Raw genomic sequence first — 14,281 nt, forward strand, 5'->3', positions numbered from 1 at the left:
TCGTTGCATTCTATGAATTTCCTTATTCCCTCTTTGATGTCTTCTATAACCCAGTCTTTTTTCAGGAGGGTATTGTTTAGTTTCCAAGTATTTGATTTCTTTTCCCTAGTTTTTCTGTTATTGATTTCTAGTTTTATTGTCTTGTGGTCTGAGAAGATGCTTTGTAATATTTCAATGTTTTGGATTCTGCAAAGGTTTGTTTTATGACCTAATATGTGGTCTATTCTAGAGAATGTTCCATGTGCGCTAGAAAAAAAAGTATATTTTGCAGCAGTTGGGTGGAGAGTTCTGTATAAGTCAATGAGGTCAAGTTGGTTGATTGTTGTAATTAGGTCTTCCGTGTCTCTATTGAGCTTCTTACTGGATGTCCTGTCCTTCTCCGAAAGTGGTGTGTTGATGTCTCCTACTATAATTGTGGAGGTGTCTATCTCACTTTTCAGTTCTGTTAAAATTTGATTTATGTATCTTGCAGCCCTGTCATTGGGTGCATAAATATTTAATATGGTTATGTCTTCCTGATCAATTGTCCCTTTTATCATTATGTAGTGTCCTTCTTTATCCTTTGTGGTGGATTTAAGTCTAAAGTCTATTTTGTCAGAAATTAATATTGCTACTCCTCTTCTTTTTTGCTTATTGTTTGCTTGATATGTTTTTTCCATCCTTTGAGTTTTAGTTTGTTTGTGTCTCTAAGTCTAAGGTGTGTCTCTTGTAGGCAGCATATAGATGGATCGTGTTTCTTTATCCAGTCCGAGACTCTCTGTCTCTTTATTGGTGCATTTAGTCCATTTACATTCAGTGTAATTATAGATAAATAAGTGTTTAGTGTTGTCATTTTGATGCCTTTTTATGTGTGTTGTTGACAATTTCATTTTTCCACATACTTTTTTGTGCTGAGACGTTTTTCTTAGTAAATTGTGAGATCCTCATTTTCGTAGTGTTTGACTTTATGTTTGTTGAGTCATTACGTTTTTCTTGGCTTTTATCTTGAGTTATGGAGTTGTTATACCGCTTTGTGGTTACCTTATTATTTACCCCTATTTTTCTAAGTAAAAACCTAACTTGTATTGTTCTATATCGCCTTGTATCACTCTCCATATGGCAGTTCTGTGCCTCCTGTATTTAGTCCCTCTTTTTGATTATTGTGATGTTTTACATATTGACTTCAGTGATTCCCTGTTATGAGCATTTTTTTTTTTTTAATTAATCTTAATTTGTTTTTGTGATTTCCCTATTTGAGTTGATACCAGGATGTTCTGTTTTGTGACCTTGTGTTGTGCTGGTATCTGATATTATTGGTTTTCTGACCAAACAATATCCTTTAGTATTTCTTGCAACTTTGGTTTGGTTTTTGCAAATTCTCTAAACTTGTGTTTATCTGTAAATATCTTAATTTCGCCTTCATATTTCAGAGAGAGTTTTGCTGGATATATGATCCTTGGCTGGCAGTTTTTCTCCTTTAGTGCTCTGTATATGTCGTCCCATTCCCTTCTTGCCTGCATGGTTTCTGCTGAGTAGTCTGAACTTATTCTTATTGATTCTCCCTTGAAGGAAACCTTTCTTTTCTCCCTGGCTGCTTTTAACATTTTCTCTTTATCTTTGGTTTTGGCAAGTTTGATGATAATATGTCTTGGTGTTTTTCTTTTTGGATCAATCTTAAATGGGGTTCGATGAGCATCTTGGATAGATATCCTTTCGTCTTTCATGATGTCAGGGAAGTTTTCTGTCAGGAGATCTTCAACTATTTTCTCTGTGTTTTCTGTCCTCCCTCCCTGTTCTGGGACTCCAATCACACGGAAGTTATCCTCCTTGATAGAGTCCCACATGATTCTTAGGGTTTCTTCATTTTTTAAAATTCTTTTATCTGATTTTTTTCAGCTATGGTGGTGTTAATTCCCTAGTCCTCCAGATGTCCCAGTCTGCATTCTAATTGCTCGAGTCTGCTCCTTTGACATCCTATTGTGTTGTCTAAATCTGTAATTTTATTGTTAATCTTTTGGATTTCTACATGCTGTCCCTCTATGGATTCTTGGAACTTATTAATTTTTCCACTATGTTCTTGAATAATCTTTTTGAGTTCTTCAACTGTTTTATCAGTGTGTTCCTTGGCTTTTTCTGCAGTTTGCCTTATTTCGTTTCTGATGACCTGAAGCATTCTGTAAATTAGTTTTTTATATTCTGTATCTGATAATTCCAGGATTGTATCTTCATTTGGGAAAGATTTTGATTCTTTTGTTTGGGGGGTTGTAGAAGCTGTCATGGTCTGCTTCTTTATGTGGTTTGATATGGACTGCTGTCTCCGAGCCATTACTGGGAAACTAGTTTTTCCAGAAAATCTGCTGACTGGGATGCTGGCTCCAGGCTCCGAAAACAATCGCTGCTTCCCCGTATTTGTTCGTTTTCCGTCTCTAAATCTGTTTGTTGTCAGGTTCGTAGATTGTTATGTATGTGATCAATTCACTTGTTTTTCCGAGTCTTTGTTGCAAGAGGGATCCGAGGTAGCGTCTACCTAGTCCGCCATCTTGGTGCCGCCCAATCCAGATCTGCAGGGTATTTTAATTGTGGGAAAAAATAATCCCCTATAGTTTTAATTCAACAAAGTCTTGAAGAAGGCTTTGAAAGTGGTATACGACTAGAGGGGAGAAGAAGAAATAAACATGTCAGCAGGAAAGAAATTGAAAGTATGGAAACTGGACCAAGAAGGGAGACAGGGGTCTTGTTCCTTGATGTCAACCCACCTGGTTAAAAATTTGAATATATTCATCCATTAGCCAGGGGTATTATTTCTGTCATAGGAATCAATTTATTTGAATTGAATTTTTTCCTCTAGTACAATTTTTTTTTATACTTTTTGCACAGCTAGGGAAAAATCAAAACAAAGAAAAGTATCAGACCATTGATTTACCCAGCCAGGAACCTTAACAAATTTCAGAAAGGATAAGCACAAGGAAATACACTTCTGTATTCATAATCAAACTACAGAAAGACAAAGATAAAGATGCATCTATTGGTCTCTATTCGTCCGAAGTAAAAAAGGAAGAAGGAAACAAATGACTCAGAGAAGAAACTCGTCTATAGGACTAATCGTATACAGGAACTAAGGCCTTATCTACGCTGAGACCAGGAGAACTATATGGTGCCTGGCTACCAACACCAACCATTCTGATCAGGGACACAATACATGGGTCCTGACCGAATGGGAGAAAAATGTGGGACAGAACTCAGATTCTTAAAAAGTCCATACTTGCTATACTGGTTGAGATTAGAGGACTCCATGAAACTATCGCCCTGAGATACTCATTAAACTTTGAACCAAAACTATTCCATGAGGTCACCTTTTAGCTAAATAACAGATTGGCTCATAAAATAAAGAATATCACCCATGAGTACTGTTACTTAAAAAATCATCTGTATGAGACAAAATAGTTACTGTTTATTCTAAGGCAAAGATGAGAAGGCAAAGAGGCAAGGAAACTAGATTACTGGAAAGAGAACAACTGGAACAGAAATAATGAGAATGTTAACACGCTGTGAAAAATGTAACCAATGTCACCAAACAATTTGTGTAGAAAATTTAAATGAGAACCTAATTCGCTGTGTAAACTTTCACCGAAAATACAGTAATTACTTAAAAGAAAAAAAAAAAGATAAAGAGAAAATCTCAACTGCTTGTTGCATCTAGAGAGACAATGGTAAGATTACTGTATTTTTATGCAAATAACGCACCTTCTATGTTTGTTTGCCAACCGCACCCTTGCCCTTGTGAGGTATTTTCAGAAGTGCCGCTACACCAATTTTTTTTTTTTAACATGTTGCTGTAAGAAAACTAGCAGAGAGTGCTTACAAAAATATCTCATGGTGGGAGGGCAAGGTTGGCAAACAAGTGTAGAAGGCACGCATTATTTGTGTAAAAATACAGTAATAGCTGAATTCTCATCAAAGTATGTGGAAACTATAAGACACAGTGGAGCTCTGGTGGCGCTGTGGTTAAGAGCTTGGGCTGCTGACCAAAAGCCTGGCAGTTTGAATCCACCAGCCGCTCCTTGGAAACCTACTGGGGCAGTTCTATTCTGGCCTATAGAGTCTCTGTGAGTCAGAATTGACTCAATGGCAGCGGGTTAGAAGACACACTGGAACAACACATTCAGAATGCTGAAGGAAAAAAGAAACTGAACTGCCTTCCCAGTCCAGGACTCAGCAATTGTTTGAAGCAGCTCGGTGTCATGGGAAGATTGTGGGCTTTAACATCAGATCTGGTTGGATGTTGGATGGGCTAATTACCAACTGTATGATCTTGGTTAGGTTACTTATCCTCTGATCATTGATTTACATATCTAAAAATGAGAAGAGTTTAGTGTCTGGGAATCCTTGCATTAATAACCGAATTAACTAAGTTTGGCAAGGTTGTGGGATTTACTCATGATGACACACCTAGAGAACAACTCATATTTAGATTTCCTGGTGTTCCAAATCCCAACATCGTTCTATAGTAACACAAAAGGTGAATGAGATAAGTCACCTTCTACTCAAGCTAACAGGAATCTGAGTATTATTCTCTACGCTGGTTAATCAGTTTCACAGTGATAAACACAAAAAGTAGGTGATAGGAAGTAACTGAAATTGGGAATTATTATACTTGGCACACAAAGGTAATACTTAGGGCAATGCCCAAAACATTAGTCCCAATGCTAGTGTAACTTAAGGACCTACCGTGATGGCCTGCAAGTCCAATATCTATAACCAGTTTATGTTATCAGTGGGATATGTAAACAGGAGGCCACTTAGTCAAGAAACACATGAAATAGAAAACATATCTCAAAACTACATATATGCTATATGTGAGATTTTTTTTACATTTTCTATCTACTTGCCTATTTGATCTGTTGCCACATTTATCAACTTTCTGAGACCAAGTGGCAAATGTCATAAAAGACCAGTTACAAGCCAGGAATGTCTAAAGCTTAGATTTAAAAATACAATGAAAATGGGACTTAGTTGCCTTACAGAATTAAAAAAAAAATACAACAAATTCCATAACAAGTTTTTAGTTTTCCAGACAGTATCTACATCATTGATAGTGTTATCAGGTGGATATGTTATCAAATATATTGATATCAGGCATCACGACTCACACAGTTTTAGTGCTTTTAGCATAAGAAGAAATCTCTGGGTAGTGCAAATGGTTAACACACTCGGCTGCCAACCAAAAAGTTGGCAGTCCAAACCCACCCAGTAGTGCCACGAAAGAAAGGCCTAGAGACCGGTTTCCATAAAGTTTAAATCCAAGAAAACCCTAAGGAGCACAGTTCTACTGTGATACACATGGGGTCATCATGAGTCAGAGCTGATTTGACAGCAACTGGTGAGCCATGAGAAAACACACTAAAATCTACTTTTAAAAAGTATGATACTTTTTGACATGGTCACTTGAAGTCTTATTAAAATATCAGCTTTACTCAGTATTAAACTTCCAGAAGAGTAAATATATGGACTTCTCAGTCTAGGTTAGAAAAAAAATGTTTAAAAGTTTCGATTAAAAAAATTAAACAACATTTATCAGACTCAGAGACTTAAATAATCTCATAAAAGAAAACTTATTTATTCAGCATTATACAGACGTATGGATGTGGGTGATCTGCAGTGACATAGAGGCTGTGACTGGGAGGTCTGCCCACCAGGTGGCTCTGGCGGTGGCCCACTGTACTTCCCCGGCGCTCACTCCTCCTTTCCCACCCCACCAAGAACCTTTCCAGTATTTCCGAATAAAATCATAACATTATAACTATGACATCATGAAGAACCATTTCAGTGTTTATAATGTAGTTTCTAAAAATAGGACATTAATGATATAAAAATAAATGTCTTAAAAAAGCAACCACAGGTTTAAACAGCATCACTGAGCATTGGGGGGCTTTACGGCTCTTCCTGGGGGAGGAGCTTCCACTTCACTGAGGCATCAATTTCTTCATCAAAATCATCCAGCTCCTGCTCTTTGGAAAGTTCCAGGAAAACCTGAAAGGATTGAAGGGAATAGAGAGCTCAGAAGGTCACGCAATCTTCTGTAGCTCCAAGTGAGCAGGAAAAATTGCATTATGAATCCATTACAGTCATGTAGCTGATATAAAGTAACTCAAATGACCCACCTGCTCCAGGGTGGACTGAGACAGGCTGTACTCCTCCAGGTCGAAGCTCTGCTTCACTGCACAAGGATGAGCTTATGTTAGAGGTTCATGTATTTTTATATCTAGGCGGTCTGATAAGTCAGCATATAGTACATGTAATATTTAAAATCTTAAATAAACAGGTTAAAGTGATAATTGTTGGTGGCCTAAAAAACATCATTCAGTTAAAAATATACCAATGCATGCATTTAGGTTTTGGAGGAAAGTGTTTGGGTTATGCTTCCATGTGGCACAGGGTTTCAGACCTGGATTTAAGGGAGAAAGCAATGCCGAGAAGGCTTCCTGCCCTGCACTTGATCCAGCATTTTCGCACACTGGGCACAGCAACAGGAAGCGGTGGGAGGAAGGCATATTTTGAAAAATGAAACACCAGAACAGTAAAAGGAAGACGTTTGTGGTTTTCTAGGGAGTAGATATCCTCGTGAGCCTCTCTCCAGAAGCCACTGCAGCTTCTTCTCATTGGCTGAAACCCTTCTCATTGGCCAGAATGGACTGGGAAGGGCAGGTAGAGCCCTGATAAGAACCCAGCTCTGGAAATACACCACCGACCATCCTGGCCAGTAGTGGCCACAGAGCCAGTCTGGGGACATGTGACCTAGAAATTGAGGTGCTCAGCTCAATCAGGGAATGGAAAAAAGATGCGTCACTGTGACCACTGATGCTCTCAGCCAGAGTCAGAACAGTCTTTTCTAGAACCGGGAGACCTGAGTCTCTTCCTAAGGGCAGATGACAAGCCAGCAAAGATGCTACTGAGCAGTGAGGTGAAAATAGCACAGGAAGGGGGCTCAGAGTAGCCGAGATCATGGGCTAGGGATGGCAAGGAAAACGTGACCCTGGTGACAGGTGGTCCCTTTTAAAGTGCGACAGGTTCAAGAAGATTGTTTTGATGGCCAGACAGGATGTCAGTTTCTTAGGTTTAAGCTTAAGGCAATAAAATAAGATGCAAATCCACATAAAATTTAATTTTTTATTTCCATGTATCTATGCGCTAAAGGGGGCCCTGGTGGCACAGTGGTTAAGACCTACGTCTGCTAACCAAAAGGTCAGCAGTTTGAATCCACCAGCTGCTCCTCAGAAACCCTATGGGGCAGTTCTACTTTTCCCTACGGGGTTGCTATGAGTTGGAATAGATTCGACGGCAGCAGGTTTATTTTAGTTTTTATGAGCTAAAGGAAGGTATTGTCGTTCAATGAATATATAACTGAGTTTTGACTTATTTTGTACCCACATGTGTGCGTGGGACGCACAACACATGCACACAAATATATAAAAAATCTCACAAAATGAAAGTAAAATCACTCCATACCCCTCTCCCCACGTGCACATACACACAGACTCTCTCTGCCTCCCTGGTTTTGTACTCCTAAAGTTCAATTAGCGTGTTTAACTTTTAAATTTTGCACATTATGTCATGTTTCATTTTGTCATGTATCTGGATTACTTCATTACTCGGAATTATCTGCTTTCCAGGGTCTTATTTCCAAACCACAGCTCTTACCCTGCTCTAATTTGAAGAAAGCCTGGGATAAAGGTCGCACATCCTCCACCGGCAACTTGTAGACCATCAGAGGGGAGTACCTGGAAGGAGAACAGAGTGAGGCTGATACCACCTATGGCAGATGTGACCTGACTGAAAACACCTTTCTGGTCTTCGTTTCTATAAATAAGAGTCTATCTTGTGTTAGTGAAAAGCTTTGGCTGAATCCATAGTAATTCAAAGAAGAACTGGGGATGGGAAGGTCTGACCCAGGTAATTTAGTGCCTCTGGCTCCTTGGATGGAAGTGACTAGGTGTACCAGTTGTCATCGAGTCAACTCCAACTCATGGTGACCCAGTGTGCGTGTCAGAGTAGAACTGTGCTCCATAGCATTTTCAACGGCTGACTTTTTTAAAAGTAGATCACCAAGCCTTTCTTCTGGGCACCTCTGGGTGGACTGAAACCTCTAACCTTTCAGTTAGCAGCCAAGTGCATTTACCATTTACACCTCCCCAGGACTTCTTGAGTAGATGTAGCCCAGGTGAAAATTTGAGATTTGCTAAAGGCACCTTCCACCTTACTTTTCTAAGGTGAACACTTGATCTTGGACATCATGTTCCAACCAGGCGGTGACACCATATAGCTTCTTAAAGTTTCCCAAGTAGAGTGGAGATCTAGGTCTATTCTCCAGGAAGCTTCATACCTCTTCCTCCCTCCTCCATCCTACTCAAATTGCTGTCCCAATATAGGGTACCTGGGTCTCTGATTAGGAGATTGGGACTCTTCAGGAATTCAGCTTCAAATTATTTTTGAAAATTCAGCAACAATCATTTTTAAATAATTTGTCTCTCACATAAATGTTTATCTTTTTATCATTTGCAAATCAGGAAAACTTGAGATTTAATTTCATCAGATACAATCTCATATATTCATGGGAACATCACTTCCATCCATAGTGCTCATTTTCTGTACTTTCATTTGTCTATTCAGTGACGGACTGCATGCTGAGTTATTCCCTTGCTTTTCTATTCTCCTTTGTTGAAGAACTATGTTATCCCACCTTGTCGCTTTGACTTCTTATTATCTTTTCTCCCCAGCTCCTAATTCCTCTGTCTTCTACAGCACTCGATGGCAGTGGGTTTCTGCAGCACATTCTAGCATTTTTACCAAGGTCACTCTTTGATTTTTGTTGCATTACTTTCCTAAGGAGGGTGCCATCCATCAGAATTTATATAAGGTTGGAAAGACTAACTTAACTGGAATAAAATAATTAGGTTAACACCCTGATTCTATCACTTGTTAGCTCTGCCATGTGACCTAAACTGTCCATTTCCTATTCATAAAAATAATAATTCTACTTAGTAATTTCTTTGTAAAGGCCAGACCCTCACTACCCTTTTCTCAGGTTATCTCATTTTTTCACGGAAATAGCAGCGTCTCCTTTGGAACGTCCGTGTGAGGATAAAATAAGCTAACAGAAGATCAGGACAGTACCTGGCACATAGTAGGACCACAACCCATGCTACATTAGTGTCCAAATCAGTTCTATTCCCTAGTTTATATTCTGGAGTATTCGATAAATAATATCTTTCTTTTAGATTCTCATTTATCTTTCTTTTTGGCTAAACGTGGTTGTGAATGACTACAGATCAATGTAACTGACAGGGAAAAGCAGACATCTGGTACTGATCAAAACCAGCAGCCATCTTTACCTCTCCTGCCGAGCAGCCTGGGGGAAGAGCCTCAGAATCTCCTCGTGGAGGGGCTCCACCTGTGCGGGGGTCTTCGCCTTCATCTCCAGCAGGTAATCTTTACCAAATTTGCTTTTCAGGTGTTGGATGGAACCGATACATCTGGGGGCAGGAGGAGGAAGAAGCCATAGCAGAAAGGACAACAACAGGTAGAATACAAGACTTGGGCCCTGTGATCTGCCGCTAACATCGCCTGCAGGTCCTCACTGTTAGCAGTAGCTTCTGCGGCCCCACAGTGACCTCTCCGTCTCCACAGAGAAACTCTCCTGGTCCTGCTCCCTGGGGCCCAAGGGCAGCTGTGGACAGGCACCCACCTGAGCCTCCCGGACACCATGATGGCCACACGGTCGCACACAGCCTCCGCCTCGGCCATGTAGTGTGTGGTCAGGAGGGCGCCCCGCTCCGTGTTTCTGATGGTGGCCCGGATCGCCTGCCTAAATTTTCATGAGGATACTTGCAATTAAAGAAAGTCCTCGAATTAATCAAGAAAGAATGGCAAAACAAATTTTTAACCAGGGCCTCAAATCGGTTCATTCCAGTTTGAACCCCTGTGGAGAATTTGCATTTCCACCCCCGGATATAGTGAATCAGAATCCACATTTTAATAAGATCCTGGGGTGATTCTTAAGTACAATAAATTTTGAGAAGCACTGCTCTACTAGTGCTTCTCAGAATTGGTCCCTAGCCGGCAGCATTAGCATCATCTGAGAACTTGCTAGCAATGCAAATACTAAGCAGGGGTTTGAACCGGTTCAAAGCCATGTTTTTAACTGGCACAAATGTGAAACGGTAAGCAAATAGTTATGATTAAGCAAGGGAGATGCCAGGTAAAGGCAGTTAAACTCAAGATATGTTAGAATAGGGCTGTTGGAGGGATAAACTATTACGTGGTTGTATTGAAAGACAAATGCTCAGCAAGAGAGAATTCTTAATAAAAAGGCTGTGCAGAGTTATCACAAAAAGAAAATAAATGTACAGCATATACACACAATCTCCAGAAACCCCACACCTTTACAGCTTAATATACTCTCATGTCACTATTGGCAACTACGTGACTGTGGTACAAAGCTAGTGCACCATCCTTACCTAAACGATAAATGAGCAATTATAATACCCAAAAACCCAAACCAAACCCACTGCTGTTGAGTTAATTCTGACACAACAACCCTATCGGACAGGGTAGAACTGCCCCATAGGGTTTCCGAGGCTGTAATCTTTACAGACTGCCACATCTTTCTCCCGTGGAACGGCTGGTGGGTTCCAACTGCTGGCCTTTTGGTTAGCAGCTGAGCACTATAACCACAAGTGAGGGTTTTTTTTTTTTTTTAACTAAGTATTGGTTTTACTAATGATATTGTATGGATAGCTTTTTTCACACTAAGAAAAAGTTTAAGGGACAAGTTTTAGAGGATAAAAACAATTCACAAATTTCCTGCCAGGTATGGGCAGCTGGCCCTGCCCGTGGTCATGCTGCTCACCACATCTGCTGTTGCCCTTCGGGGTCCATCCCCGTGGATGGCTCATCTAGAAGCACCACCGCTGGGCCACCCAGGATGCTCAGCACGAAGCACAGCTGGAACGAGAGGAGCAGTGTCCGTCCCCGTCTGTGCTGTGGGTGGAGTGACCCTGTGCCCTGCCCTGCCCATACCTTCCTCTTTATCCCCTCTGACAAGGTCTTCACGGGCACCTTCAGCTGGTCCTGCAGCTTGAGTGCGTCTACTAACCTGATAGAAACACAACAGGGCCTTACAGTCTATTGTCTTCTTGACAATGAGGAAAGTTGGGAGAATGGGCCAGCAGGACCGGGATCGTGGGGTAGAGCTCAGAAATGAGGTTCTGGTGATAGTGCTGGGGCACCTTGCAACTCACTGCTCTGACACCCCTCTCCCCACAACCCGCCAGAAGAGTTTGGTCTTCCAAAAGAATGTAAGCATATTTCATGATATTCAACCAAATAGTTGTCCCATAGTATAGCTTTTTTTTTTGAGTCCTTGGGTGGTGTAAATGTTTAACACACTAGGGTTGGAGGTTCGCATCCACCCAGAGGCACCTCAGAAGGAAGGCCTGGTGATCTACTTGTGAAAAAGCAGCCATTAAAAGCCCTGTAGAGCACAGTTCTAGTCTGGCACACATGGGGTCGCCATGAGTCAAAATCAACTCCATGGAAACTGTTTTTTCTTTTTTTAATGTATACTTAAATTTAGTAACTTTGATAAATTTCACTAATCAATGCTTGCTTTTTTTTTTTTTTTCCATGTTTAATATGAGAAAAAAGAAATTTTCTATACTTTGAAATCCAGCAAACCAGTTTCTAGTTGCAAACCTACCCAATGTGGCCTGGCCCAGCATTTAGAATCTCCCTTTGTGAAATTCCTGTGAATGTTGTCATTCCCAGCCTTCTCCCCGTACCCGCCCTGTACCCTTGTCCTCTTCCTCCAAGCTCCCCCTCCCAGTATAGAACTACCCCTACCGTGTAACGGCAGCTGTAGCGTCTCCTTTCCTCAGCCCTTTCACAGTGGCGTACACGTCCAAATGCTCCCTCACTGTCAGGTTGGGCCACAGTGTGTTCTCCTGAGGACAGTACCCCAAGAACCCGGTGGTATCCCCTCTGCTGCTGCCTTGTAGTAACACCTGCAGAGGCGAGTTCACCTTCAGATCCCGTACATGTTTTTCTGCGTATTTCAACGACATCTTTCTCTTGGTTGTTGTTGGGGCCATGGAGTCAATTTTGACTAACAGTGACCCTGTGTGACAGAGTAGAATTGCCCTATATGGTTTTCTAGTCTATAATCTATATGGAAGCAGATGGAGAAACTCTAGGGCCTAATAGAGTTTAATAGTTTATAATCATTTTGGGTGGGAGCCCCTGAGTAGTGACAATGGTTAATGCCCTCAGCTGCTAACTAAACGGTTGAAGGTTAACCAAATGGTTGGAAGTTTGTGCCCACCTAAAGGCACCTTGGAAGAAAGGCTGGTGATCTATTTCTGAAAAACTAGCCATTGAAAACTCTACAGAATAGAGTTCTACTCTTACACACACGGGGTCGCCATGAGTCAGAATTGACTCAATGGCAACTGGTTTGTTTATTTGTTTGGTTAATCATTTTTGGAGAAAGTTGTCGGAGAGTAAATCCATGAAAACAAGAGTGTACACGGCTAGCAACCTAACCTAAGGTGGGAAACCAAATATACCATAAGTATAAAAAAATATACATGTGTGCAAAAATGTGTGGTTTCAAAGGTAAGTACTTTATCAAGGCCAACTAATGTAATTGTATATACTAAAGGGTTTCTTTTATTTTTTTGACAGTTCTATTCAAAATTAAAATATTACATACTAGGAAGACAATGCTTGTTGAAAGTGAAAAATCCATGTGTTTTGTTGTTATGTTGTTAGCTGCCATCAAGTCAGCTCCGACTCTTGGCAACCTTATGTATAACAGAACAAAATGTTGCCTGGTACTGCACCACATTCATGGTTGTTGATATGTTTGAATCCATTGTTGCGGGAATTGTGTCAATTCATCTCATTGAGGGTTCTCCTCCTTTTCATTGGCCCTTGACTTTACCAAACATCCTTTTGTAGCAGTTATGGTTCTATGTTTTGTTGTTGTTGTTAGGTGCTTTTGGGTCAGTTCCAACTCATAGTGACTGTCTACAACAGAACGAAACACTGCCCAGTCCTGCGCAATGCTCACAATCATTGTTATGCTTGAGCCCATTGTTGCAGCTACATGTCAGTCCGTCTTGTTGAGGGTCTTCCTCTTTTTTCTGACCCTCTACCTTACCAAGCATGATGTCCTTCTTCAGGAACTTATCCCTCCTGATAACATGTCCAAAGTATGTGAGACGAAGTCTTGGCATCCTCCCTTCTAAGGATTACTTACTTACAGATTAGTGAGTAAGCATAATTAAACTCGTGTGTACCTTGTTTACTGGGTAATCCATCCCTGGATATGAACCTCTCTTCCAAGGAGAAAAAAATTTTTTTTTTTTTTCCAAGGAGCACTCTCGTTGTACTTCTTCCGAGCTCAACTTGTTCATTCTTCTGGCATTCCATAGTGTATTCAATATTCTTGACCAACACCATAATTCAAAGGCATCAATTCCTTTTTGGTCTTCCTTATTCATTGTCCAGCTTTGGCATGCATGTGAGGTGACTAAAAATATCATGGCTTGGGTCAAGCACACCTTAGTCCTCAAAGTGACGTATTTGCTTTTCCACGTGTTTTATGGCAGTATAAATAGGATTTTTATGGATTCTGATAATGATTTCTAATTTGATATTGGATGTGTCACATTCCTTCTCAATGCCCTTGAAGGACATAAGATAGTTAATAACTATTCCCTGGTACCGATTAATTTTTGTGTGTATTAATGTGATAATTAATGAATTTATTCCTCTTTATATTTCATGAATCATTTCAATCATTGAATGATTAATGACATTTTGCTCCTTGTATGATTGTAATGTCATATGAATTTATTTTGAGCACTACCGGATGACATATTTTCCACATAATTCACCTACCTGTCCTGCAGTTGGTTTTGTGTCTCCAGTTATAACCTTGATAGATGTACTCTTTCCAGCTCCATTGTGTCCTAATAATCCTAAAACCTCACCTGAAAAAGCATGGCCACACTTAGTATTAATTGATTTGAATAGTAAAATTAAGAATAAAACATTAATGGGGGTGGAAAAACACTAAATAGACAATAGATAAGTGGTAGCTTTGGTGAAGGGTAAGACAGTACACAATACGGGGGAAGCCAGCACAACTTGTACAAAGGAAGGTCATGGAAGCTCCATAGACACATCCAAACTCCCTGAGGGACCGAATTGCTGGGCTGAGGGCTGTGGGGACCATCGTCTG

The 14,281-nt window shown here is 40.5% G+C and overlaps 1 protein-coding gene across 4 annotated transcripts in view; it reads right to left on the minus strand.

The window, feature by feature from the left end:
* Nucleotides 1–5,572: 5,572 nt before the first annotated feature.
* Nucleotides 5,573–14,281, minus strand: part of LOC126063239 (ABC-type organic anion transporter ABCA8-like) — an 81,523-nt gene continuing 72,814 nt past the window's right edge. For 3 of the 4 annotated variants that reach the window (XM_049861467.1, XM_049861466.1, XM_049861465.1), the window contains 9 exons: nucleotides 13,939–14,030; nucleotides 11,878–12,038; nucleotides 11,056–11,131; nucleotides 10,886–10,980; nucleotides 9,722–9,841; nucleotides 9,369–9,509; nucleotides 7,678–7,757; nucleotides 6,141–6,196; nucleotides 5,573–6,009 (listed from right to left, as the gene is read on the minus strand). In XM_049861467.1, the coding sequence (XP_049717424.1) occupies nucleotides 5,911–6,009; nucleotides 6,141–6,196; nucleotides 7,678–7,757; nucleotides 9,369–9,509; nucleotides 9,722–9,841; nucleotides 10,886–10,980; nucleotides 11,056–11,131; nucleotides 11,878–12,038; nucleotides 13,939–14,030 (920 nt within the window). In that variant the 3' untranslated portion in view covers nucleotides 5,573–5,910. Of the gene's footprint in view, nucleotides 6,010–6,140; nucleotides 6,197–7,677; nucleotides 7,758–9,368; nucleotides 9,510–9,721; nucleotides 9,842–10,885; nucleotides 10,981–11,055; nucleotides 11,132–11,877; nucleotides 12,039–13,938; nucleotides 14,031–14,281 lie in introns of those variants that run through there. The other variant, XR_007514225.1, reaches the window with a different exon arrangement.

Source organism: Elephas maximus, chromosome 19 (assembly GCF_024166365.1).
Source record: "Elephas maximus indicus isolate mEleMax1 chromosome 19, mEleMax1 primary haplotype, whole genome shotgun sequence".
NCBI classification, from domain to species: domain Eukaryota; kingdom Metazoa; phylum Chordata; class Mammalia; order Proboscidea; family Elephantidae; genus Elephas; species Elephas maximus.